This window comes from Acanthochromis polyacanthus, chromosome 1 (genome assembly GCF_021347895.1).
Source record: "Acanthochromis polyacanthus isolate Apoly-LR-REF ecotype Palm Island chromosome 1, KAUST_Apoly_ChrSc, whole genome shotgun sequence".
Lineage (NCBI taxonomy): Eukaryota > Metazoa > Chordata > Actinopteri > Pomacentridae > Acanthochromis > Acanthochromis polyacanthus.
In genome coordinates this window covers 6,523,570-6,548,035 of record NC_067113.1, presented here as the reverse complement: position 1 = coordinate 6,548,035, position 24,466 = coordinate 6,523,570, and the positions used below count along the sequence as shown (strand labels likewise).

Genomic DNA, 24,466 nt, shown 5'->3' with positions numbered 1-24,466 from the left:
TTTTGCCTCCACAGATTAAATATGACTTTGTCGAAAGATTGAATTCATCTGCTGTCTTTTGATTTGTCCATCCTTCACCTCCACCGAGAAGTACCGGTTCAACACTTTCTTCTTTTGACAAAGCTGTATAGATAGGTTTCTTGTGTCCAGACTTTAGGGACACCCTGTATGTAGTTTTGTCAATAAATTGCTGCAGATTTTTTTTTGTCTTCCAAGGGTTTGAGAGTCAAAATGACTCAAATAATATACCTTTCCTCAGTGCTGGTCTGATATGGCTTGTGATAGAAAAACACTATCTGTAGCCAGAAGTGCTCGAAGAGACAGCAGTCCTCCGCCAAGGCCAGCGCTCTCAAATTTTAAATAAAGTGATCTGGATCCACACCAAACTTTAATGGGTTCTTCCTTTGCCCGTGCTCCACCTCTCCACCAAGCTTCATGAAATTCTGCTTTTGTGTAATCTTGCTGACAGGCAGACAAACAAACGGCAGTGAAAACATTCCTCCACCTCAGCCCTCACCTTGGCAGAGGAATAAACACTCGCCTGTATTCAGACCTCACTGCAGTCAGCTTGGCAAACCTATGGGTGTATTGCGAGCCGCAGTGTGGACCTTTAGTACATATTCACATATATCAGTTGAGGGTGTGCCACTGGAGCACAATATCAGGACATCACACCCTTTAAGAGCTACTTTGCTTTACCTCACATGGCTCCGTTCTCCACAGCATCTCTGTATTTCATCAGAAACAAGTCAGTTTGAGCAGATATTGATTTCAGGCTTTCCAGTAGTCTTAAGTGTAACTGAAGCAAAAAGGTCTGAGAAAAGTCTCATTTTTATTTTCTCGGTGCAGTAGGTAGCCTCTAAATGTACCTTTAATTGTACAGTAAAATGGATTTGCTGCTTTTATGGAGCTCCCTGAATGCCCTCTGAACAGTTCTCTCACAGGTCTCTGCTGATCATATTTGCTGTTGCGATGTATTGGCTGTGGTAAACCTTTCACTTTGCTCGGTGTAGGTGCAGTATGTAATCCAAGGCTACCACAAGAGGAGAGAGTACATCGCTGCTTTTCTCAGCCACTTTGGGACGTGAGTCAACTGTCACACACTTCATCTTTCGCTAAAGTGATCAGAACATGTGTTCTGTGGTAATTTGTTGCTGCCTTTGTCTTTTTTTTGTATAAGAGGATACATGAGTAAAGTCAGTGTGTGTGTTTCAGGGGAGTGGTGGAGTATGATGCTGAAGGATTCACTAAGCTCACGCTTCTGCTCATGTGGAAGGACTTCTGTTTCCTAGTGCATGGTAGGAAAGTCACACACATGAAGCAAAATGTTGTGCGTTTGAGCTGCTGGGATCACATCTTGTTTTTCCTCTCGGCCCTTTTCTACATTTCTGTCTTCCCGTCCCTCTGCACCTTGTAGTGGATCTCCCGCTGTACTTCCCCAGGGACCAGCCCACCCTCACCTTCCAGTCTGTGTACCACTTCACCAACAGCGGCCAGCTCTACTCTCAGGTGCAGAAGTCGTATCCCTACAGCCCGCGCTGGGATGGAAACGAGATGGCCAAGAGGGCAAAGTATGTAAAACCTGGCTCATTTAAACCTTATGCATTCTGGTAGTTCTATGGTTTGTATTTTATTTCAAGCCTGAAGCCACTTTTTTTTATTATGTACACTAATGTTCAAAAGTTTGAGGTCACCCAGACAATTTTATGTTTTCCAAGAAAGCTCACACTTTTATTCATATGTTAACATAACTGCACAAGGGTTTTCTAATCATCAATTAGTCTTTCAACACCATTAGCTAACACAATGTAGCATTAGAACACAGGAGTGATGGTTGCTGTGAATGTTCCTCTGCACCCCTATGGAGATATTCCATTAAAAATCAGTCTTTGGGTCAATATATAATTGAGGGACTTTTAAAGTCCATGGGATATATTTTGCATACATTTTTATTAAAAATAAGAAAAACTAATGCTTTTTATGTTCATTATGATCTTGTCTTTACAAATTCCATAATTATTTATTATAGAACCAATCACATACTAATAAAAAAATGACTGGATATCGCTACAATGTCAACTAAATAACCGTCCCAATTTAATAACAACTACCTTCTAATTAGCTGAACAATAATAAAATGAGCTTATTCAGAATTGGTTTTGATTGTGTTCTTTTTATTAAGTTGAGGTAATCATGACAGATATTTCTTTTTCGACAATATATCAAATTTTATGTGGAAAATAACGAATTGTATCTGTGTCCAAGAAATCCTTTTCAACTAAATTCTCCATTACAGAAACACCTCTCAAGGAAGTGTTGATTCCAGATCACATGACCTGTTCCACATGATGTCATTTCCTCCTGAAAAAAGACTGGCCAGACTCCAAGGCTTTCTTATTTATTTGATATAAAGTAGTTAACAGGTTTACTACAATATCTTTATAAATAACTTTCAACTCAATTGTATATATAATATTTAGAAGAATCTTTGTCTAAAAATGCCATGTGGTGTTTGGTTATAGGTGGCCATGTTGATTTTAGGCCTGAAAACAGCAAAAAATAAATAAACTGATACCTGTCTACAATGTTGCAAAAAGTCCCACAATTATGTATTGACCCCTTTTTCAGCTAGAATAGTCATTTACCACATTAGCACTGTCTAGACTGAATTTCTGATTATATTAATGTTATCTTCATTTTTTTTTAAAAACTGCTTATCTTTCAAAAACAAAGACATTTCTCAGTGATCCCAGACTTTTGAACAGTAGTGTATACGTTGAGAGATGGGATGAAATACTGTGGACACCAACCTAAAAATTAGAAGCAATTGAAGGTTTTGGGGGTCTGTAAAAGCACAATCTTCCACAAAGTCTCTGCACAACTATTTCTGATCCATCATTTATCAGTGTTTAACTTTAAATATGATAGAGAAGGCCTTATTGTGTATCGTACTATGTGGCACAGAGGCCATTTATTGATACTGAGATTTGATCCAACCTTCAGTACACATAAACTGAAATGACCCCATTAGTGTAAATCTACTGTTTGCTCTTTGTATGGCAAAGGTTAACAACTGCTGTAAATATTTGAAAGACATGAATGACCACAGAAGGCAATACTTAAGCCTTTTGATTTATAGATTCTGCTATTGTGTGCTTTGTTCTTTACTCTTTTACGTGTGTCTTCAGATTTTTCATTTCGTTCAGACCCTCAAACCTATTTGGATATTCTTTTATTAGTTCTTGAAGAGCTTTGGCTCAGCAAAGTGTAAAGGAAAATTACTGTACGTCAGACAGGGATATTCTCATAGTTGTGACAGTTTTGATTCATCATCTGCATTGGAGAGAGTGAGAAAAACATCCCCACCAAGACAGTGTCTATAGGTGCAAATACTGTAAGTCTCCTAAAGATTTACCAATAGATATAACCATTTCAGGCATTCAGTTCAGTTCAGTTCACTTTTAATTTTTATGGCGCCAGTTCACAATGTATGTCATTTCATAGCACGTAGCATAGTCAGGTGAAGACCTTACGAGTTTTAAACAGAGAACCCAACAATCTGAAGTTGCCTTTGGATTCCCTCTGAGCAATCAGTTGGCAACGGTGGGGAACATCCAGACATTTGGCTTGAAGTCAATTTAATAAAGCAGTTTTCATGTTTAGAGGTGAACTGATTATCAGCCTGGCCAGTTTTCAGATATAAGCATTTTTCAGATTATCGGGATCTGTAAGTTGTTTGTTGGGGAATGGAGTCCTGATAAGTATAAAGGACTCTTAAATTTGCTGCTCTGGCTCTGGTTAGCACCACCGCCTTGCAGCTAGAAGATGCTCAGTTCATGTCCCAGCCTTGCTGGGATCTTTCTGCATGGAGTTTGCATGTTCTCCCTGTGCATGTCTGGGTTTTCTCCAGGTTCTCCAGCTTCCTCCCACAGTCCAAAAACATGCTGAGGTTAATTGGTGATTCTAAATTGTCCGCAGGTGTGAATCTGAGCGTGATTGGTTGTTTCTATATGTAGCCCTGTGATAGACTGTTACCTGTCCAGGGTGCCCTGGTGGCTCCCCAGGACCCTAATGATGGATGGATGGATGGATGGATGCTCTGTCTTTCATGAAGCCTCAATTCAATTTCAGTTCAATTCAGTTTTTTTATATAGCACCAATTTCAGTCAAATTGTCTCAAGATGCTTTACAGAACCCATATGCCTGAGTCTCAGAGCAAGCCCCAAGGCAACAGTGGCAAGGAAAACACCGTTTTAACAGGGAAAAAATCTTGAGCAGAATCCAGCTCTTTATGTGGGGGACCCATCTGCCTGCTGGCCGGGCGGGTTGGGCGAGTTGAGAGGGACAGAAGAGGTAGAGAGGTAGAGGGAGAGGGATGGGGAACAAGGAACATATAACACACAGTTTGATACATGTATGATAAGCTAGATGATACATACAATCTGTCATCTCTGCTCTCGAGCAATATCCCGCCCACAGCATGATTTGTTTGGTTACAAATCACGAGTTCTAGCACTGAGGAATAAATGTTAGTAAACATGTAAACACATGTTGACAAAGGTATTTCAGTTCAGTTTGTGTTATTCTGAATTTTGACTCCAAGATTTTCTTTTTCCTACAAATTTATATTGGTTCCACATATCTGTCTTTTTGGTTACTATTAATCAGTGTCAACCCTGAAAACCATGTCAGTGGCCCTTTGGTAATTTTGACATCTAGCATTGATTTAGTTTTAGTCATCTGGTTTTTGTTCTTGTAAATTTTGTGACGCAGTAGTCACATCTTCTAAGCTTTTTGATATGCCAGTTTTGTGTATATTTGCCATGGTTACTAGTGTTACTCTCATCTGTTACAAGGTTAATGGAAAAGGCTCAGTGTCCCTCAGCTCAGCAGTGATACAACAGACGGACTCTCCTCAGTAAATCCAGTTATCTCTACCAAACTCTGAACTGCTCTCTCAGCACCACTATTGTATCATCCACTCTCTCCACTAAGGAGCAGCAACTCACTTGCTTAGTTATTGAACATTAATACAATAACGTGTCTTCCTCATCTGAAGGATGAACTAACTCATTCTGTATTCTGACAGCAACGTTAAAGAAACTGACATTAACATTGCATCACCTAATAACGTTCAGTTCACTTGAGCTGGCCTCAAGTTAAGGTCCATCTACACTCAACAAAAATATAAATGCAACACTTTTGTTTTTGCTCCCATTTTTTATGAGATGAACTCAAAGATCTAAAACTTTTTCCACATACACAATATCACCATTTCTCTCAAATATTGTTCACAAATCTGTCTAAATCTGTGATAGTGAGCACTTCTCCTTTGCTGAGATAATCCATCCCACCTCACAGGTGTGCCATATCAAGATGCTGATTAGACACCATGATTAGTGCACAGGTGTGCCTTAGACTGCCCACAATAAAAGGCCACTCTGAAAGGTGCAGTTTTATCACACAGCACAATGCCACAGATGTGGCAAGATTTGAGGGAGCGTGCAATTGGCATGCTGACAGCAGGAATGTCAACCAGTGCTGTTGCTCGTGTATTGAATGTTCATTTCTCTACCATAAGCTGTCTCCAAAGGTGTTTCAGAGAATTTGGCAGTACATCCAACCAGCCTCACAACCGCAGACCACGTGTAACCACACCAGCCCAGGACCTCCACATCCAGCATGTTCACCTCCAAGATGGTCTGAGACCAGCCACTCGGACAGCTGCTGAAACAATGGGTTTGCATAACCAAAGAATTTCTGCACAAACTGTCAGAAACCGTCTCAGGGAAGCTCATCTGCATGCTCGTCGTCCTCATCGGGGTCTCCACCTGACTCCAGTTCGTCGTTGTAACCGACTTGAACTGCTCACATTGGATGGCGTCTGGCACATTGGAGATGTTTTCTCTTCATGGATGAATCCCGGTTTACACAGTTCAGGTCAGATGGCAGACAGCGTGTGTGGCGTAGTGTGGGTGAGCGGTTTTCTGATGTCAATGTTGTGGATGGAGTGGCCCATGGTGGCGGTGGGGTTATGTATGGGCAGGCGTCTGTTATGGACGAAGAACACAGGTGCATTTTATTGATGGCATTTTGAATCCACAGAGATACGTGACAAGATCCTGAGGTCCATTGTTGTGCCATACATCCGAGAACATCACCTCATGTTGCAGCAGGATAATGCACGGCCCCATGTTGCAAGGATCTGTACACAATTCTTGGAAGCTGAAAACGTCCCATTTCTTGCGTGGCCAGCATATTCACCGGACATGTCACCCATTGAGCATGTTTGGGATGCTCTGGATCGACGTATACAACAGCGTGTACCAGTTCCCACCAATATCCAGCAACTTTGCACAGCCATTGAAGAGGAGTGGACCCCTCCCCTCCCCCAATAAAACAAAACTGTACCTTTCAGAGTGGTCTTTTATTGTAGGCAGTCTAAGGCACACCTGTGCACTAATCATGGTGTCTAATCAGCATCTTGATATGGCACACCTGTGAGGTGGGATGGATTATCTCAGCAAAGGAGAAGTGCTCACTATCACAGATTTAGACAGATTTGTGAACAATATTTGAGAGAAATGGTGATATTGTGTATGTGGAAAAAGTTTCAGATCTTTGAGTTCATCTCATAAAAAATGGGAGCAAAAACAAAAGTGTTGCATTTATATTTTTGTTGAGTGTATGTGATTCCCCAATAAAGAAGACACTGGACAAAAATGGCAAACATAAGAGAGCTGCAATATGCAAACCATTACTGACCAAAAAGAACATGAAGGTTCACCTGGCTTTTGCAAAAAAATAAAAAATCTTGTTAAGCTCCAAGACTTTTGGGATAACATCCCGTGGACTGATGAGTCAAAGATGGCACTTTTTGGAAGGCATGGGTGTGTTTCTTCTGGTGTAAAGCTAATGCTGCACTCCACAAAAAGAACATGATACCATCAGTGAAACATGGTATTGGTAGTGTGATAGTTGGAGGACCTGGACGACTTGTCATAATTGATGGAGTCATGAATTTTGCTCTCTGTCAGAAAATCCTCCTGGAGAACATCCACCATCAGTTCATGACCTAAAGCTCAACGCAAATGAGTTATGCAGCATGACAATGATCCAATGCACACAAGTAAGTCCACCTCTGAGCGGCTCAAAAAGAACAAACTTAAGGTATTGAAATGGCCAAATCAAAGTTCAGACTTTAATCCAATTGAGATGCTGTGGCAAGACCTTAAAATGGTAGTTCATACTCAAAAGCCATCTCATGTGAAGAGAAGAGTGGTTCAAAATTCCTCCAGGGTGATGTAAAAGACCGATCACAAGCTGGAACAAACATTTAACTGCAATTGCTGCTGCTAAGGGTCCAACCAATTATTAGGTCTAGGGGGCAATTACTTTTTCACAGGGGTGATCAATAAGTCTTCAATAAGTCATCATTTAAAAAGACCATTTAGTGTGTTGAGTTATCACTGTCATTATTAGTTTGATGATCTCGAACATTTAAGCGTGAGAAATATGCAAAATAGCAGACATCAGGCAGCTACTTTTTCACAGCACTGTAACTGTTTGGTCAGCCAGCTACTATTATTTTACTTCAGGCGAAAAAAAAGACTTAACTTAAGGCTAAAGGGCATTTGTTTTTTTAGAGGTTGTGTTCAAGCCAACCTCACTTTTTTCTTCTGTACAAATCAGTCAGAGTTGCAGATCTTTGGGATTTCCAGCCAAACACACCTTTTGTACAGTCTTTCCTCTGTAAATGTGAAGTGTTTGAAAATGTGGCGTGTAAACTTTAAGAGGCTTGTGCTATTTCAGGCATGGCCGAAAGATAATGTCCCTTAACTCTCTGTAAAACCACAATTCTTTGAGATAAATAATACACAGCATGTTGATAAGCAGACTTCAGAGGTGCTGCGCGGTGGACAAAGCCAGGTTAGCTGCGTCACCATGTTTCCAGTCTTTGTGTAAACCGGCTGCTGGTACACAGACCAGCTTCTGATTTAGCAGATATGAGACTGTTATTAATCTTCTCATCCAACGTTGGCTCCGCAGCCTTTTCCAAAATATTGATGCACTTCAGCATTCAAGCCCAACCTGATGCAAACACATGTCAAGTTGTGGCTAAATACCTTGTGGAGTGCTGTTTATTTGGCCTCTTTGATTTTTTGCCTGTAGCTGAGTTATGTTTCCTGTGTTTCCCTCAACAGAGTTAACGTGTGGAGAGTCGTATCTTATGTTGAAGTGTGTTTTGGAGCGAGTAAACACATCCTGCCTTTCATGTGCACTTTGATACATGCTGAGGCTGGGACTGACCCAGTCAATTTGTTAGATGCTTTGAAGCATCTGAAACACAATTATTGTCACATTCTGATGTTTTATTAGCCATGCTTTCTCTCTCTCTCTCTCTCTCTCTCTCTCTCTCTCTCCCTCCCTCCCTCTCTCACCCAGGGCATACTTCAAGAGCTTCATCCCTCAGTTCCAAGAGGGAGCCTTTGCCAACGGGAAACTCTAGTACTCTCTAACTTAATGACATGCCTGGAGAGCTGCCTGTGGGAGTGTGTATGTGAGTTGGTGTTGGTGTGCCTGTACATCTGTATGCACAGACTTAGATTTGTGAAATGCACTGTACGGTAACAGTACAGTGAGAATGATTGTGTGTTTATTGCACAGACTCTGTGAATTCCACATTTTTTCACCTTGCATTGGTCACCTCTTAGTCAGTACCTTCACTTTTTCTTGTAGTCGTAGAGAGAAGCCACTCTCCTGTAGAACAGTAAATGTCCAGGCACTGCTGCACACTGCAGCCAAAACCCGGCTGTAATGATAATTAATTCTAACTATTGCCAGCACAGCCGAGCGCCTTTATTTTGAGAAGAAACTCCACACTCTAACAGGCCCTTAATGTGACGACGTGTACTGTACAACTTGTGTGTTCGACCGATCAGTGAAGAGTTTTTTCTTGTGTTGTGCCAATAACGCCTGGCTTCAAGCAGTTAAACCCCAGAAGTTTAGACTCACAACACTCCATACAGAGATACTGTGATGGGAACACACATGGACATCACAAAGAGCTGTAGGGATGATGCAAATGATCTTTGTTTACTGTTGTTTTGCCTTTTTTCACTCAAATGATTGTCGCATTTGGCTCTTTTATCCTTGTTAAGATGATCTCTGACTTGCCTTTTAGTTGTTAAATGCTGTATGTTTAATTTGTTTAAAGCTCTGTGAACTATTTTCCTGACATGCTGACAGTACTGTAAGTTACTGACAATTGTGTTTTGTCAAATTTCTATTCAGTAAAAAAAGTGTTTCCCCTGACAGTGTCTTATTTTGCTAGAATTGGTCTACACTGTTGGTGGTTGTTAGGAGATTGTCTTTGTGAAATATAGATTGTTTAAATACACTGAAAATATCTTTGGAAGTATGTCCTTTATACGTTTGTTTTCCTTTTGTTTTTTTTAAAGACAAGCAGCAGCTAAGAGAGAGTTGAGCCACTTCCATGTCAAATGCAGTAGGACAATAAAGATGTAACATTCACACATTATTGACCTAGAAACATTCACAGCTTCAGGACAGTATGATTAGAGAAACACAGCATATTTAAAATAAATATGAAAGCAGTAAAACCATCGAATTGAATAGCATTGATTATTTTGTTAAAGTGGCAACATTAGGTAACACGTGAACAGTAAGTTCTTGAAGTTGGTGTGTTGGAAACCGGAAACATGAGAACTAGAAAATCACTCAGAGAGCGCAGTACTCCACCAAGGGTGTTCATTCCAACGTTTGGCATTGTCAGAAATGCTGCAAATTTTTTTTCATTTTTTAGAAATGCAGCATTTGTTTATTTATTAATTATTGATGATCAGAGATCCCGGCAACATAGAATGTAGCCATTTAATAGAGATGTACCCACAAACAAAATGACCTTGGTCTGAGCACAGGCATGTGCAATGCATGTGTACGTTATGTACGGATACTGAATTGCGGGACCTAAATATGTAGCGGGCAACGAGAATTGATGGGACTCAGCAACACCCCCACAATTTAATCAACTGTTCCTCGTATCATCTCGGATGGATAAGTCCTCAGCAGTGGATTTGTAGTAGGATCACAATCATGTGATCGTCGGTAAGACAGCTGACATAGCGTTCACTTGTTACCATGGTTACAGTGACGCTGTGATGCTATCTGGCAATGATACAGAAACATTTAACAAATCCGTGGATTCAGACTGTAAGCTGCATCACTGCCAAAATCTAATTACTTGGTCCTTGTGACATTTCTGACCTTCCCTGAAAATTTCAACCAAATGCATCCTTTTTTGAGTAAAACCTCGGTCGTCACATAACTCCGCTGCATTCCTGGGCAGAGTAACAAGGACCTAAGTGATATATTTTGACGAGTGGGTCAGAGTATCTCCAGGTAGCAGCAGGTCTGGTGGGTTGTTCATGGTATGCAGCGATTAGTTCCGAATAAAAGTAGTCCAAGATTGGGCAACCGGTGAACTGGCAACCAAGGCTCATGCTGAACTCTGTCCACTACCCAAAGCATGTACAACGGGCATGAGCATCAAATCTGGACCATAGAGCAATGGAAGAAGGAGACTTAGTCTGATAAAACACATCTTATTTTACAGCATGTGGACATCTGAGTGCCTTGTTTACTTGGGGAAGAGATGCAGCAGGAGTGCAGTGTACACTGTGATGTCCTGAACTATGTTGCGGTGAGAAGAAGTTGAAGGACTTTGCCTCTAAAATCCTTACATCTCAGTTTGGCTGAGCATTTATGGGATGTGCTGGAAAAGCATGTCCATGGAGGAACCACCTTGCATCTTCTTGGACTGAGTGCCTGATACCACAGGACACCTTCAGAGGTCTGTAAAGTCCATGTCTCAACGGACCAGCTGCATGAGGGAGACCTACATGCTACTGGGCAGGTACCATAAACATTACATCTGGATTTCATTTTGGCTGATGTGAGGCATCCAGTTGTTTGGTTTTCAGGCAGATCCACGATGTTAAGTGCCGAGTCATATATACTAGCCTTCAAAAGTTTGGGGTCACTTAGAAATGTCCTTATGTCCAGTCCAGTCGAGACATGGTTAATGTGGTAAATGACTATTCTAGCTGGAAACAGCTGATTTTTAATGGAATATCTCCATAGGGGTACAGAGGAACATTTCCAGCAGCCATCACTCCTCTGTTCTAATGCTACACTGTGTTAGCTAATGGTGTTGAAAGGCTCATTGATTAATAAAAAAAATCTTGTGAAACTATGTTAGCACATGAATAAAAGTGTGAATTTTCATGGAAAACAAAAATTTGCCTGGGTGACCCCAAACTTTAGAACGTTAGTGTATGTTGAGCTTTCAACTTGCATTCGTGACTGTATGACCATTGATGTGAGCACTCCTAACAATTTCAGAAACTCAAGATGCTGATAATTACATTGATAAATCCAAAATGTCAATAAGGTAGGATCTGCTGGGCTTGGGGCCATGCGAGGCTGTTACTTATTACTTGTTGTTTACATTGTGCAGGTATTATTTATTTGTTTTGATGCTACCTAATTATGCAACACCAAATGCAAAATGCAGCTGAGACTTAATTATTCATTTTGCAAGACTTTGGATAAAATACAGAACTGGACAATCTGTTATTCTGGGGATCAACAAATATCCATTCTGTAAAGAACATCAGATTTCCAAAATCCAAATCCAAATCCATCCATTGCTCATCACAGTATTTTGCACAAAATTAGAAATATTAGCAATAAAAAGGTATTTTTATCAGAGAAGACACTTTTAAAAATCCTGTAGAAGTCGGGAGATCAGCAGAGCCATTAGACGTTATTGTGTGGAAACTCTGCAGTGTTGTTTTGTGGTAATAAATGTTAAAATGTTTCAGTGGTTAAGTAAAACTTTTAAGCTGCTGGCAGTAGTAAAGGAAAAAGTAGGATAAACAAATTCATTAGCATTCACTGAATTCTCTTACCAAATTTAATAGCATCCAGCAAAGTAGTGTACTGATCAACCAACACTGCCATAATGACAGTTACACCGGCAGTGTGGCCAACATCAGAAGCAAAAAATGTACCACAAATAACATGTTATTCATTATTTTTGTGCTGTCTTAGTTACAAAGTTTAAAATGACTCTCTGTCCTCCACATGTGTCTGGGTGTACTTTCATGCGTACACCTTAGTAGCTGTGGTGCTTTTCCAACCCTGAGAGATGCTGTTGTTTTTCTACAGGCCCTCAGTGCGCTTGTGTAATACGGAGCTGCAGCACAGAGAGGATGAGTGTGTGTTTGTGTGTGCATGTGCTCATGCATGGATGTGCACGTGTGTGCTTGAGTGAGGGAGAGTGTGCGCTGCTGCTTGTTTTCATCATTAAATATGAGGGTCATAGTTAGGGGTCCTTCCTGGCCTCAGGCGCAGCCCTTTGCTATATTTATTGTTGGTAATGCAGCAACTGTCAAGTCTAATTGAGAACTATAGGGTGAATGTATCTGGGGCATTTAATAGCATCAAGGCTCTTAATAAAATAATTAAAAAGCAAGATTCTTTTTGTCTTTTCCTCTGCCCCGCTCCATGTTTCTTGCTCTAACCTTTCCCGACCTGCTTTCAAAACATCTCCGTTGTCAGCCGCAGGACGAGCTGCTCTCATTTTGGAGAGCTGGATGGGGGGAGGGGGGTTTCAAAGGAGGGGTAGCAGGATGATGGCCAGCATCTTTAATGAGCATGAGAAAAGAATAGTTCAACTTGACAGTTGGCTCTAGACATCACTACTTTGCGCTCCAAAGGTACCAATTGATTTTCAATAGCGTTGAATCTCAGAGCGGGTTGAGCTCTGAGGGTGAACCCTCCCCTGCCAAATCTGAAATGATGCTTTACATTTGCTGAAACACAAAGATGGCTGAATCATTAGCTTTAAATGGTAACTTGAATCATTCCCCTGAATACAGACCATGACATTGCAGAAAATGAAGTACCCCAACTTAGAATGAGAACAAGCACCCACTCCTGAAGTTTTCCTCAGTCGGTGACGTTGACCCGAGCTGACATAAGCCCTATAAGTAACGTGTAAACAATTTCTTCCATAGTGGCTGCAACTGTGTCACTATTGCAATGCTTAAGTCACATTTAGTTAGCCTCCTCCCTCAGAAGTGTCTGTGCCTAAACATGGCTCACCTTTACATGCTTTTAAGCAACTTAGCGTGGATTTATCCAGTGTTAATGATCCTGTGAAGGTGCTGCTAAAGGTACCTTTTGAAGATGTATTTCTCAGCCCCCTGAATCACAGTGCAGAGGTCTGCCAACCCTCCGAGCTAATACTCCAAATCCACTAATCCAGCCGTCTTTAAGAGATCTCAACAGCAGTCGGATGGAATAATTAAAGGCTGGAATAATTAGCTTGGAATCTTTGGATGTGGGATGATTAAATTGATGAGGCTGGTTTTTTTTTGTGGTCTGAGTTCACGCTCTGTTGGCCTGAGACTCATTCTGAGCAACAACTGAAGATGCAATGGTCATTTTCGCTCTGAGGCTGAAGAAGCAGTCGAGTGGCGTTTCCACTCTGTTTGAACAATTTTCTTACTCCATTGTATGGTTTGAGGTGAGATAAATTCCATCTCTCCTGCAGCCATGCTGGTGGCGGGACAGCTGAGCTAACTCGAGCTCGGTAATGAGTATCCAGTGGAGGGCCCGACATCACTAACGCAGGTCTCTCTGTTCAGAAACAGGTGTCCTCGGCTCAAAGGAGCTGGCAAACATGAATATTAGCATTAGATTAACATTAACTGCACTGGTGACAGCCCTATAAGCAGCTAGCTCGGAGGCAGGAAGGACCTGCCAGCCTGGAGAACTGACAAGTGTGTGAAACAGGATCACTTGAAGCTCAGCACAACGAGCACCTTCCTGGGCAATAACCCAGAGTTAGCTGCTGGCGTCACTCACCCCACTTCACCTCAGAAGTCGGGCTAGTCGCTGGAAACTTTTGAGGAGTTGGAAAGTATGTCGGAGGCGGACAAAGTCGCAGACGCTGGGAGTGTACATGCAAGAGTGACAGTGGAAAAGGAGGGAAAGTGTATGAGAGTGATTGAGAATCCTGAATCATCACCTTATGAAGCGAAATGGTAGATAGCCGGGGCCGGGGTAATCAGAAGGAAACAAGGAGCAGCCAAAAGGCCTGAATATGTCAGAGAGCGGCAAAGGCGGACAAGCGCCTTATTCCAGATTGTTTACTTCTTTCTCCTGTCACTGTCTCTGAATTGTCCCATCTGTCAGCCTCGCCTCATTCTTTTTTTCACCTTCACTTTCTTTTTATTACTTAACATATTCCCCCCGCAAAAAAAAGACAAAGCAAATAGTTAGCCAAGTGAAAGAAGCAGAAGGAGGTGAAATCACAAACTGGAGTGACTGTGGGCTACTTTGTGTTTTGTCTCTAAGTCCAAATTCAGAGTGACACACGGGGAGTTTTCTTTTTTCCCCCTCATCTTTAGCATATTTGCAGGGAGGAGGGGGTTTGGTGAGGAGGGGTGGATTTCAGAGGCTATGCAGCATTTGCGATGCAGCGTAGGGTTGTTGATGCGAGCCATGTTGAGGATGATGGAGCTGAGAGGCTTAACTAATTTTGGAAAGAGAGAGCAGGAGGAGGAGAGCGGAGGGGGGATTTGGGGCCTTTTGTTACAGCCTGTTTGATCTGGGAATTTGAAAAAAAAAAATGGCCCAGAGATGTCGTGAAAATGAGAGAATTACTGCTCGGGTCCCTCACTCTTCTTTTTTATCAAACTCGAGGAGCACGGGAATTCTGCTGCACTCCCATGTCAAAGCAGCACACACACCCCACCCCCCACCCCCCCCACCCTTGCTTACAGATAATAACTGGATCTAGTTAAATCCTGATTGTTAATTGCTAATTACTCCTCGTATATGAGAAGCCAGGAGAGCGTAGCTAAGCTGATCAAATGAGTCTTCGCTCTGGAGCTTGTAGGTTTTCCCGTTTTGTCTCGTCCTCGTGTTGTTGGGGCGTTCTGGATGGGCTTGTTTTCGATGGCTTTTGACAAGATAAAGACAGATTTTTGTCCAAGAGGGGGAAAGCGAGGATTTAAACCTTTCATGGGTTAACCAAAGCACATCCCGCAGGTGTTTTTTCTCTGGAATACAGCTCTCGGTACCTCTGCGTTTGGCCTTGGTTCAATGTGCATGACTGTCGTAAAAGATGAGACTCAATTTGCTTAAAAATACTCAAACTGGCACCCCGTGTTTCCTCGGCTAATAGCGGATTCGGAGCTATAAAGGAGTTTTCAAAGGTAACGTTTGGCAGCATTCACTCATTTACAAAGCATTATCTCACAATCACTTCATTATCAGATGGTTTTGTGAAACGAAACAGCAGCATTAAGATCAGTCATGCTGGCTGGATTATTTCAGGGTGTTTACTCACTTTCATTTACTCCCCTCACTCTGCGGCCTTCCTCAAGCCTCTCACCCCCAGATTCTTCCCTCTTCCTCCCCCGACTCCCACCCTCCCCCAGCTACCTGAGGAGCTGTCAGTCTGGATTGCTGCGCTGTCGGTTCAGCCTGTCAGGCTGAGGGACGCGTTCTGATCAGCCGTGGACACTGATAGACCTGTCAGGTGAGATGACAGCTGCAAGTGAAGACGCACACAGACAGGTACATGTAATGTGACAAGGCTCCTTCATCCCTCCACCGCCACGGCCGCCACCCTCTCCCGCGTCCCGTCTCTCCCCCCCGACTCTTCCGAAAAATAAATATCCATAAGTTCGAAGAGTGCACAAGGGATGAGCATGTTTCCTGACGAGTTGAGGGAAAGTTTTCTTTTGAGCCTGAGCTGATGTGATGCAGCCACGTGATGCAGCCCTGCCCAGGCATCAGTTTGGCATCATGTCAACTTGCAGTTTAAATGTAGTTTCTGTACATGATTTGCATGAAAATCAAGGTCAAACTTTTTTGTTTACCTATTCATATTTTCTAATGAAATTTGGACACAGAAAATTTGTGCCAGTGAACACAATTGTTTGAGCCAATTCTTGTTTCTCCTGAGAGTATCAGATGTGTCCAATCCTGTTCAAGCTATTACCTCATGACCTACATTATCCAACTTGTGTTGGGATGAATTCTGCATTCCAGCCACAAAGGGATGTTTTTCCCAAATCTACACAATTCAACTGCAGCTTTGTTACGTTTTTAAAAAGTGGAGATTTACCGATCACAAAACTATAGTAGGTGGCTCCACTAGAGAATGGTACAGCCACACAGAGAACACATACAGAGAAATTAATTATTGCCAGATATTTACACATAATAACTGGAGGATGTGTCCATAGATTGTATATAAAGAAGAACAACATGGCAGCTACATGCACACTACTGTTCAAAAGTTTGGGGTCACTTAGGAATGTCTTAATTTTTGAAAGAAAAGCATTTTTTTTCAATGAAGATAACACTGAAATAATTAAAAATCCAGTCTAGACATTACTAATGTGGTGAATGACTATTCTAGCTGGAAACGACTGATTTTTAATGGAATATCTCCATAGGGGTACAGAGGAACATTTCCAGCAGCCATCACTCCTGTGTTCTAATGCTACATTGTGTTAGCTAATGGTGTTGAAAGGCTCATTGATGACCCTTGTGCAGTTATGTTAGCACATGGATTAAAGATGAGATGAGATTAACTTTATTATCCCCGAGGGGAAATTAAGACAAAAAAGTGGGAGTTTTCGTGGAAATCATGAAATTACCTGAATGACCCCAAACTTTTGAATGGTAGTGTCAGCAAAGCCAAAACATAATCTTCTGGTGCCTCATCTCTTTCATGTTAGCTCAATGACTCAAACTAAAATTGAATTAAAGTAGTAGATGTTATGTTGCTAGCTAGCTAGACTACTAGCAGTGACATCATTTTTATCCAGGAATTATTTTAACCGTCAGCATCCGCAGAGCGTCCACAGCAGTGCAGACTGTGGCAGCTGGATTACATGAAGTCCAAAAGGGTTGCGCCCAAATTGCAGACAAATAGGAGGTAGGGCCTTGATACCGCAACTCCACCATCAGCCACTGGTACGCAAACTCAAATTCTGAATGAGGTCACAAATGCAAAACAGCAGCACCCATTTTAACCATATTTTTGATTTTATTTTTGTACAGTGGGATGAAGTAGAGACACATCATCCGTCTTTATTTACGGTCTTTGGCTGGGTCAGTGTTTAATTGTGGGACTTTTTGTAACATAGTCAGGTATTATAGTTGACATTTTTGCTGTTTTCAGGCCTGAAATCACCACATGGCATATTTACATGAAGATTCTTGTAAAATATTACATATACAACTGCGTAAAATTGAAATAGAAACTTTTTTATGATGATATTGTAGTAAACCTGTTGATTACTTTATATTAAATAACTCAGAAAGCCTTGGAGTCTGGCCAGTCTTTTCTTCGGGAGGAAATGACATCATGTGGATCAGGTCATGTGATCTGGAATTAACACACTTCCTTCAGAGGTGATTTTGTAATGGGGAACTTAGTTGAAAGTGATTTCTTGGACACAGATACAATTTGTTATTTTCCTATAAAATCTGATACATTGCCAAGAAAGAATTATCCATCATGATTATCTCAACTTGAATAAAATAATAAATAAATAAATAAATATAATAATTAATTTTATTATTGTTTAGCTAAACAGAAGGTAGTTGACGGTTATTTAGTTGACATTTTAGTGATATCCAGTAATTTTTTTATTAATCAATTATTGTTTCCATTTTAAACTTGTAAAGACATGATCATAATGAACATAAAAAGCATTAGTTTTTTAAACTTTTCATAAAAATGTATGCAAGATGAATTTCATGGACTTCAACAGTCACTCAATTATAAATTGACCCAGCTGTAAATGTTGCACTGCTAACTGAGCTGACAAATACGCTTGTTTTTTATCAGGCAGTAAATCTCAGTGCTTATCATATGAAGCCAGTGTAGAAGTGAAAAAACTGCAGTTCCTCCAGTGGCCACTTGAGGCTGATTCCTAAAGCGAGTCAATCCCCGTTCAAATGTTCAACTTTACAGCCAAAATAAACATGTTCACAGCCGGTACATAAAGCTGTGGTTTTGGTCTCTATAGCTAATATCCCCATTCATGACAACTGCACAGGGGGTGAATTATTAAACAAATTACCCATTTAAAATATGTTAAGGCTTAATTTTGTGTATAATATAGGGTGTGGCAGCTTTAAGTGACAGGTGGGTGCTGTTGTAGAACAGTCCAGCCCACACATGTGTGTATTTCCCAGCTCAGCTCCACTAAAGCTCCACTTTTTTGCTATTTTTTCATTAACTACAAGCGGCAAAGGTGGTGATAGCTTGAACCATCACACTCAGCTTCAAAACTGCCCTTATTCAGCCAGTAGGGTCACACCATAGAGGAGCCATCATCTACAATCAATGTCATTAAAAAGGGGCAGCTGTAAAGTGGTAAACTTTGTGTCACAGCTCTTTATTTGTCAGAATCTGACTAACTCTTGATCATATTTGGAAAGCTTAGAGGAGAAGTAATGTTATTCTATTCAAGCCCATTTGTGCATTGTTTCTTTTGAAAGTGTGCTTTGGTGTGATACGACTGGTGTTTCTCACTAACCGACTCCCACATTACTTAAATCATTACTTGCTGAGACATTTCTGTTGCAGTAGAACTTAGTGAGTCACTATTCTTATACTAACCAAGAGTTAATAAGAGTGTAAAAATGGGACCAAGGTGTATTCCCTTACAGCTTGTACTGCTGCGTGCATTGTATGTAATGGGAATTTGAAGGTGAGAGAGCATAAACACTGTGGTACAAGGTGCAAATTTTTGCCCCTGGGCCCCCTAACAGGTAAATACAACCATTTTAAAGTCATACACAAATGTGCCAAACAGCAGTGAGACAATGTCAAATACAAAACCATCTTGTTATAGCTTTGTACTCACATCGATTCAGCAGTGCTTTCACTTCTTTTCAGTTGCACATCAGTTTACCACTGAGATTAGAAGAAAAAGGCGACATATGAGCACCGATGTAAAATGCAGTGGTAGTAGTGCGTTGGTTCTAATGTCACACAAGGCAGCGAGATAAAAATGGCATGTTTGCCCTTCATGCATGCGGCAGGCACACAGCTTCAGTGTATCCACACATCAGGTCTCACCCACTTCACAGCCTCTGTGCAGCTGTAAACTGTTGACCTCTATCTGCTCCTCTGGCCCAGTGGGTCATGCCCCAAAGGATTATGGGTAGAAGTACAAAAAGAGGCGCAAACACCAGGGTTGTTGTAGCAAATGGGATAAGAGCAAAGGGTGAGTGAGGATGGGAGGACGAGGGGAGAGAAGGGGCTGTTGGTGGTGGGTGGGGGTGGGATGGTGGGGGATGGCTCGTGCCAAGTGACAGAAACCCCCTTGGCAGCCTAATTAAATTTTCCACTTTTCCACACTCACATTAAGCCTCCATCGAGCCGTAAGGAATGGACGCACCGGACGAGTCAACCCCAGGAAGGAGATCAACCAACACCCACTCCCTCCCATCCCGACCCACAATTCCTCATTTCTGTTTGATCAGTGACAAACAAGATATTTGAGTTTTGACTGATAACTTTACAGACTTTAATGTGCTTTGTGGCACTTCGGTGTTTCATTAAGAAGACATAAAGCATTACAGAGCGCTCTGTTTCAGGGTATATTTCCTGACTGACAGGTGTCTCCATGTATTATAGTCAGTCAGCGATGACTGCTGCTTCCTTATCCATCTTCAGCTCATCTCAGGCTGCATCCTGCTACTTACATTATGGACTTTTTTTCCCACACCAAACAAGTGACAAGATAGCAGCAAGCTTCAAAACATCTCTTCAGAAAGCTCTTAGTACATTGGTAGACTCTTGAAGTCCTTGAGCACAGAAATGCTAATTCTGCTTCCACGTAGGATAGAGGAAGCCTGGGGAAAAGATCCACACTTGTTCTGTAAGCAATGGACACGGGCTAATACAGCAGGTTAATGTTCATATGTTATACTACACAACATATCAAGATGGATCCATGATTTGTTTATATAGTGCCTTCTGTTAGTTTTATGTTATGATGTTTTTGGCCTCTTGTCTTTATTGTGTAGGGCAGTGGAGAGAGGCAGGAAATGTGGGCAGAAGAGTGGGGGAAAAACATGCAGTAAATGGCCATGAGCTGGATTCAAACCCATGACTGCTGTGTTGGGACTATAGCTCATCTTCATGTGAGTGCTCGGTAGTTTTATTTTTGGCCTTTTCTTCATTCCATTTTCTCTTCAAAGAGGGTTAGGAAAACCGCTTTCTGTCGCACATTTAAACTTTGTTTGAATAACTTAAAATTTAGCAGACAAGAGGGCAGTTGCAATATATTGAGACATCAGGGATTTAGAGAAAATGATTATCTTCATGAAAAAACTTGTAAATATGTAATTTTGAAACACAGAGATGTGTTTTTAGGGGTTAAATCAATGACTAGGCAGAGCCTCTCAGTATGTCAAGTCATGTAATCAAGCTGGGATGTATTTTAAACTACTTCTTAAAAGGGCACTCCTTATGAAAGATCGCCGTTGGTTTGTCTGTTTGTCTGTCTGTCTGTTAACATAAATTAAAAAACAGACTGACAGATTTGGATGGAATTTTCAGGAAGGTCAGAAATGACACAAGGACCAGCTCATTAGATTTTGGCAGTGATGCAGCCTATAGCCTGCATCCACGGATTTGTTAAAGATTTCTGTATCATTATGAGATAGCGTTGTGGCGTCTCTGTAACCATGACAACAGGTGAACACTATGTCAGCTGCCTGCTGATGATCACATGATTGTGATCCTACTACAAATCCACTGCTGTGGCCTTATTGGGACTTATCTGTCAGAAATCATACGACTGAGCAGCATTGACAGAGTACTGCGCTGTCTGAATGCTTTTCTTGTTATCTATTTTGGAAAGCATTTTATTTATGATGTTCTGAAATTAACTGAATTTTGGGGAAAAAAACATTCTGGGTGATGGATTATTATATCAGAGCTACTTTAGACACATTAGGGGTAGGCTAATTGTGTATTTGAAGAGTTTATTTGCAAAACCAGGTAACTGCATTTTCAGAAAACTCTTTTTTTTATTTACTTGAGATAATAATAATAATAACACTAATAATTTACTTTTCTCTATTTTGTCATGTATTTTTCTAATGAGTCAAATCCACTCAACTTCAGTTTGATTGATATTATCTCAAGTAAACAATAAAATAAAAAAGTTTCCTGAAAATTTATCAAAATGGAGTTATCTGTTTGTGCAAATGAACTCTTCATTTGCTCTGGATGTTGTTGCTCTGTGAGTGATAGGCTTTAGCTGATATTACTGTAATAAACTACAGTGAAGTTCTACAGAAAACCAGGACAGAGAACCTTTTTCTTGCAGCAGCTGTGTCTCGTTCTGTTTTCTTTCAGAATTATCAATAGTTATTGTACAGATAGCAGTTTTGTGTAATTCTGAGTAATTTCATCAGATTTAGTTGTTCTAGTTTTGATCCCTGCACAGAGAGAAACAACTGAAACACTGTCTAATTCCAGTTATCATAGCATTGATAAATTAGAATCGTTTTACTGTTATTGACCCAGACGAGCACAACTATTCATTGTGTTGTAATACTTTCCTTTATTTGATACAATCACCAGCACACTTTACAGCTGATGGATTGGTGTGAGCCCTGTGACAGACTGGTGACCTGTCCAGGGTGTCCCCCGCCTTCCCCCGAGTCAGCTGGGATAGGCTGCAGCACCCCCCGCGACCCTAGTGAGGATAAAGCGGTGTATAGAGGATGGATGGATGGATTGGTGTGAATCTTTACTACTCATGTTCTTCAGAGGATTAATTGCAATAACTTTGCAGATCCCCTAACTTTTCAGTGAGTGCCATCCCTGTGGCAGCAGTTCTGCTCTGCTGTACTTTGGTTTTTGACCAAATACCTGCAAAACTAATGAGGTAAGTGGTAGATGTTACCTGTTATACATCTGCATGTTATCATTGTCACTGTAGACATTGTCACCGCAAAATTCTGCCTCATTACAGTCTCACCGAGGTGCCACCATGCTGCACACTATTAAGCTCCATTGGAACTGGACTCATTGTCTGTTTTTACCATGACCTGAGCTTCTCTGGGGTTTTAATGCTGTCCAAAACTCACATGCAAAATGTTTTGCCCTCACCTCAGCAATAATTACCTAGTTACCCACTGATTTCCAGCTAATTTACCAGTCCAAACCAATGGACTTTAATTATAAACTCCTCTTCCTGCCTAATTCAGCAGGAAGAGCTGCTTTTCTTCGACTGCATTTTATCATCTCTAATATTTTAATTATCTGTGGAAAGTGAGGAAGTGAACACAGAGACACGTGAACATCAACATAAAGATGCAACCGGTAATACATATGAGTAAAAAAGACAGCAAGATCGTCTAAAAGCACATCAAATGTGCGGCTGTTGTGTCATTGGCAGGTCTGTATACTCTTTAGCCCTGCAGAATGGTCACATTAATTCTGACAACAACTTGCAAATGTTTTTAAATGTTGTCTGAAGCAAAGAAAATTCTGAAGGAGCACAGTGAACATCATACTCCTCACCTGCAATGTTAATGTTGTCTGAGCGGGCCTGTTGTCTTTATAGCCCTGTTCGCACAGGACTAGTATCACTTAGGGACCAATAGTGATTTGTAATATTACTGGACGATGTCGATGACCTTTATCCTGTGCGAATGCGCCATGTCTGTAATTTGTAAAGTAAAAATTCCATTGCAAATAACCTACCATATTTCACTAAACACCGACGTCCTGTGATAATACTAGTGACATGCAAATCTGCACCTCGGTGATTGGGGGGTATTTTAGTTGTTGTGTTTTATCTACCTATTTCCTGGCTGCAGTAGAAATTATTGACAGCATTTTAGGTGCAAATGCAGGAGTAGGCCTCTACACAACAGGCCTATGGTCCATAGGTTGTTTCTGTGAATGGTCCATTCACATAAATAGCAAAATCAGATGAACAAGAAGAGGGAAATTTTGGAGGATATTGAGATGGATGACATGTGTAGCAGCCCGCGGAAAGAAACATTTTTCTAGGCCTGTCTTTCAACAGGCTTAATACAAACGCCCTGACGGCCCATTATCCCAACAACGCCGTCCACTGTTCTCAAGTCCTGTTGCTGCTATGACAATTTACTGTTGCCATGACGACTACATACCATGATAAAAGGGATCATTTAAACCTGAACCACAAGCTTTCCATAAACCAAACCAAGCGGGTTTTGTGCCGAAACCTAACGAGACCCTAGTAATACTGTTGTAACAACATAGGCTTGTAACAGTGGTGTTATAGGCCTAAAGGTTTTGGAAAGCACAAATTATGCTGTCCTGGCGATGCTTTAGGTTCAACATGTCGTACACAGCAGGTATCACACCGTATTCTGTGATCCATCCGACGTGCACAGATTTGACATCATATTTGGGCTGTAATGTCAGTAAATTTGAGTAAAATATAGACTTATCCATGCAAATGCACTGCAAGAAACACAGACGTTGGGGGGTAATTCCTAAATTATCAGCGATCCCCAGGTAATACTAATCCTGTGCGAATAGTACATATGTCTGCTTTGTGTTCAGCAGTCTTGCAGAAATTACTTGTTTTGTCATTTTGTCATTAGGAGCAAAGATTTTTCTTTTGGATTACACTGATCAGCCACAACATGCCCAATATTACACTAACATTCAAAAGTTTGGAGTCACTTAGAAAGTCCTTATTTTTGAAAGTAAAACCTTTTTTTTTAGTGAAGATAACATTAAATTAATCAGAAATCCATTCCAGACATTGTTAATGTGGTAAATGACTATTCTAGCTGGAAACGGCTGATTTTTAATGGAATATCTACATAGAGATACAGAGGAAAAATCTTCTGCACCACGCAAAGTGATGTGTTAATGTTTCCAGACTCCCAGAAGAAACATGTTGTCATTTAGCTGATTAGTTAAATAAAACTCCTGAAACTCAAACATCATCAGCTGAACATCTGGGGTTATAATGTCAACACATCACCCACACTTTTTGTTTAACAGGAGATTTCTAGGAATTGTAGCGCAGACAGCAAAACAGCATTAAAAACATAAAGGTGAAATTAAAACAACAAACACTATCATTGAGAAATATGAGATCACTTCGAAATGTCCTTATTTTTGAAAGAAGAACTGTTTTTATCAGTGAAGATAACATTAAATTAATCAGAAATCTAGTCCAGACATTGTTAATGTGGTAAATGACTGTTCTAGCTGGAAACGGCTGATTTTTAATGGAATATCTACATAGAGATACAGAGGAAAAATCTTCTGCACCACGCAAAGTGATGTGTTAATGTTTCCAGACTCCCAGAA

General features: G+C 40.9%; 1 protein-coding gene across 1 annotated transcript in view; it reads left to right on the top strand.

The window, feature by feature from the left end:
• The window catches only part of babam2 (BRISC and BRCA1 A complex member 2), a 111,452-nt gene extending 101,826 nt beyond the window's left edge, over positions 1–9,626 (top strand). The window contains exons 9-12 of the mRNA XM_051948288.1: positions 1,014–1,084; positions 1,216–1,298; positions 1,418–1,571; positions 8,446–9,626. Of these exons, the coding sequence (XP_051804248.1) occupies positions 1,014–1,084; positions 1,216–1,298; positions 1,418–1,571; positions 8,446–8,509 (372 nt within the window). The 3' untranslated portion in view covers positions 8,510–9,626. The remainder of the gene's footprint in view (positions 1–1,013; positions 1,085–1,215; positions 1,299–1,417; positions 1,572–8,445) is intronic.
• The last annotated feature ends 14,840 nt before the right edge of the window (positions 9,627–24,466 follow it).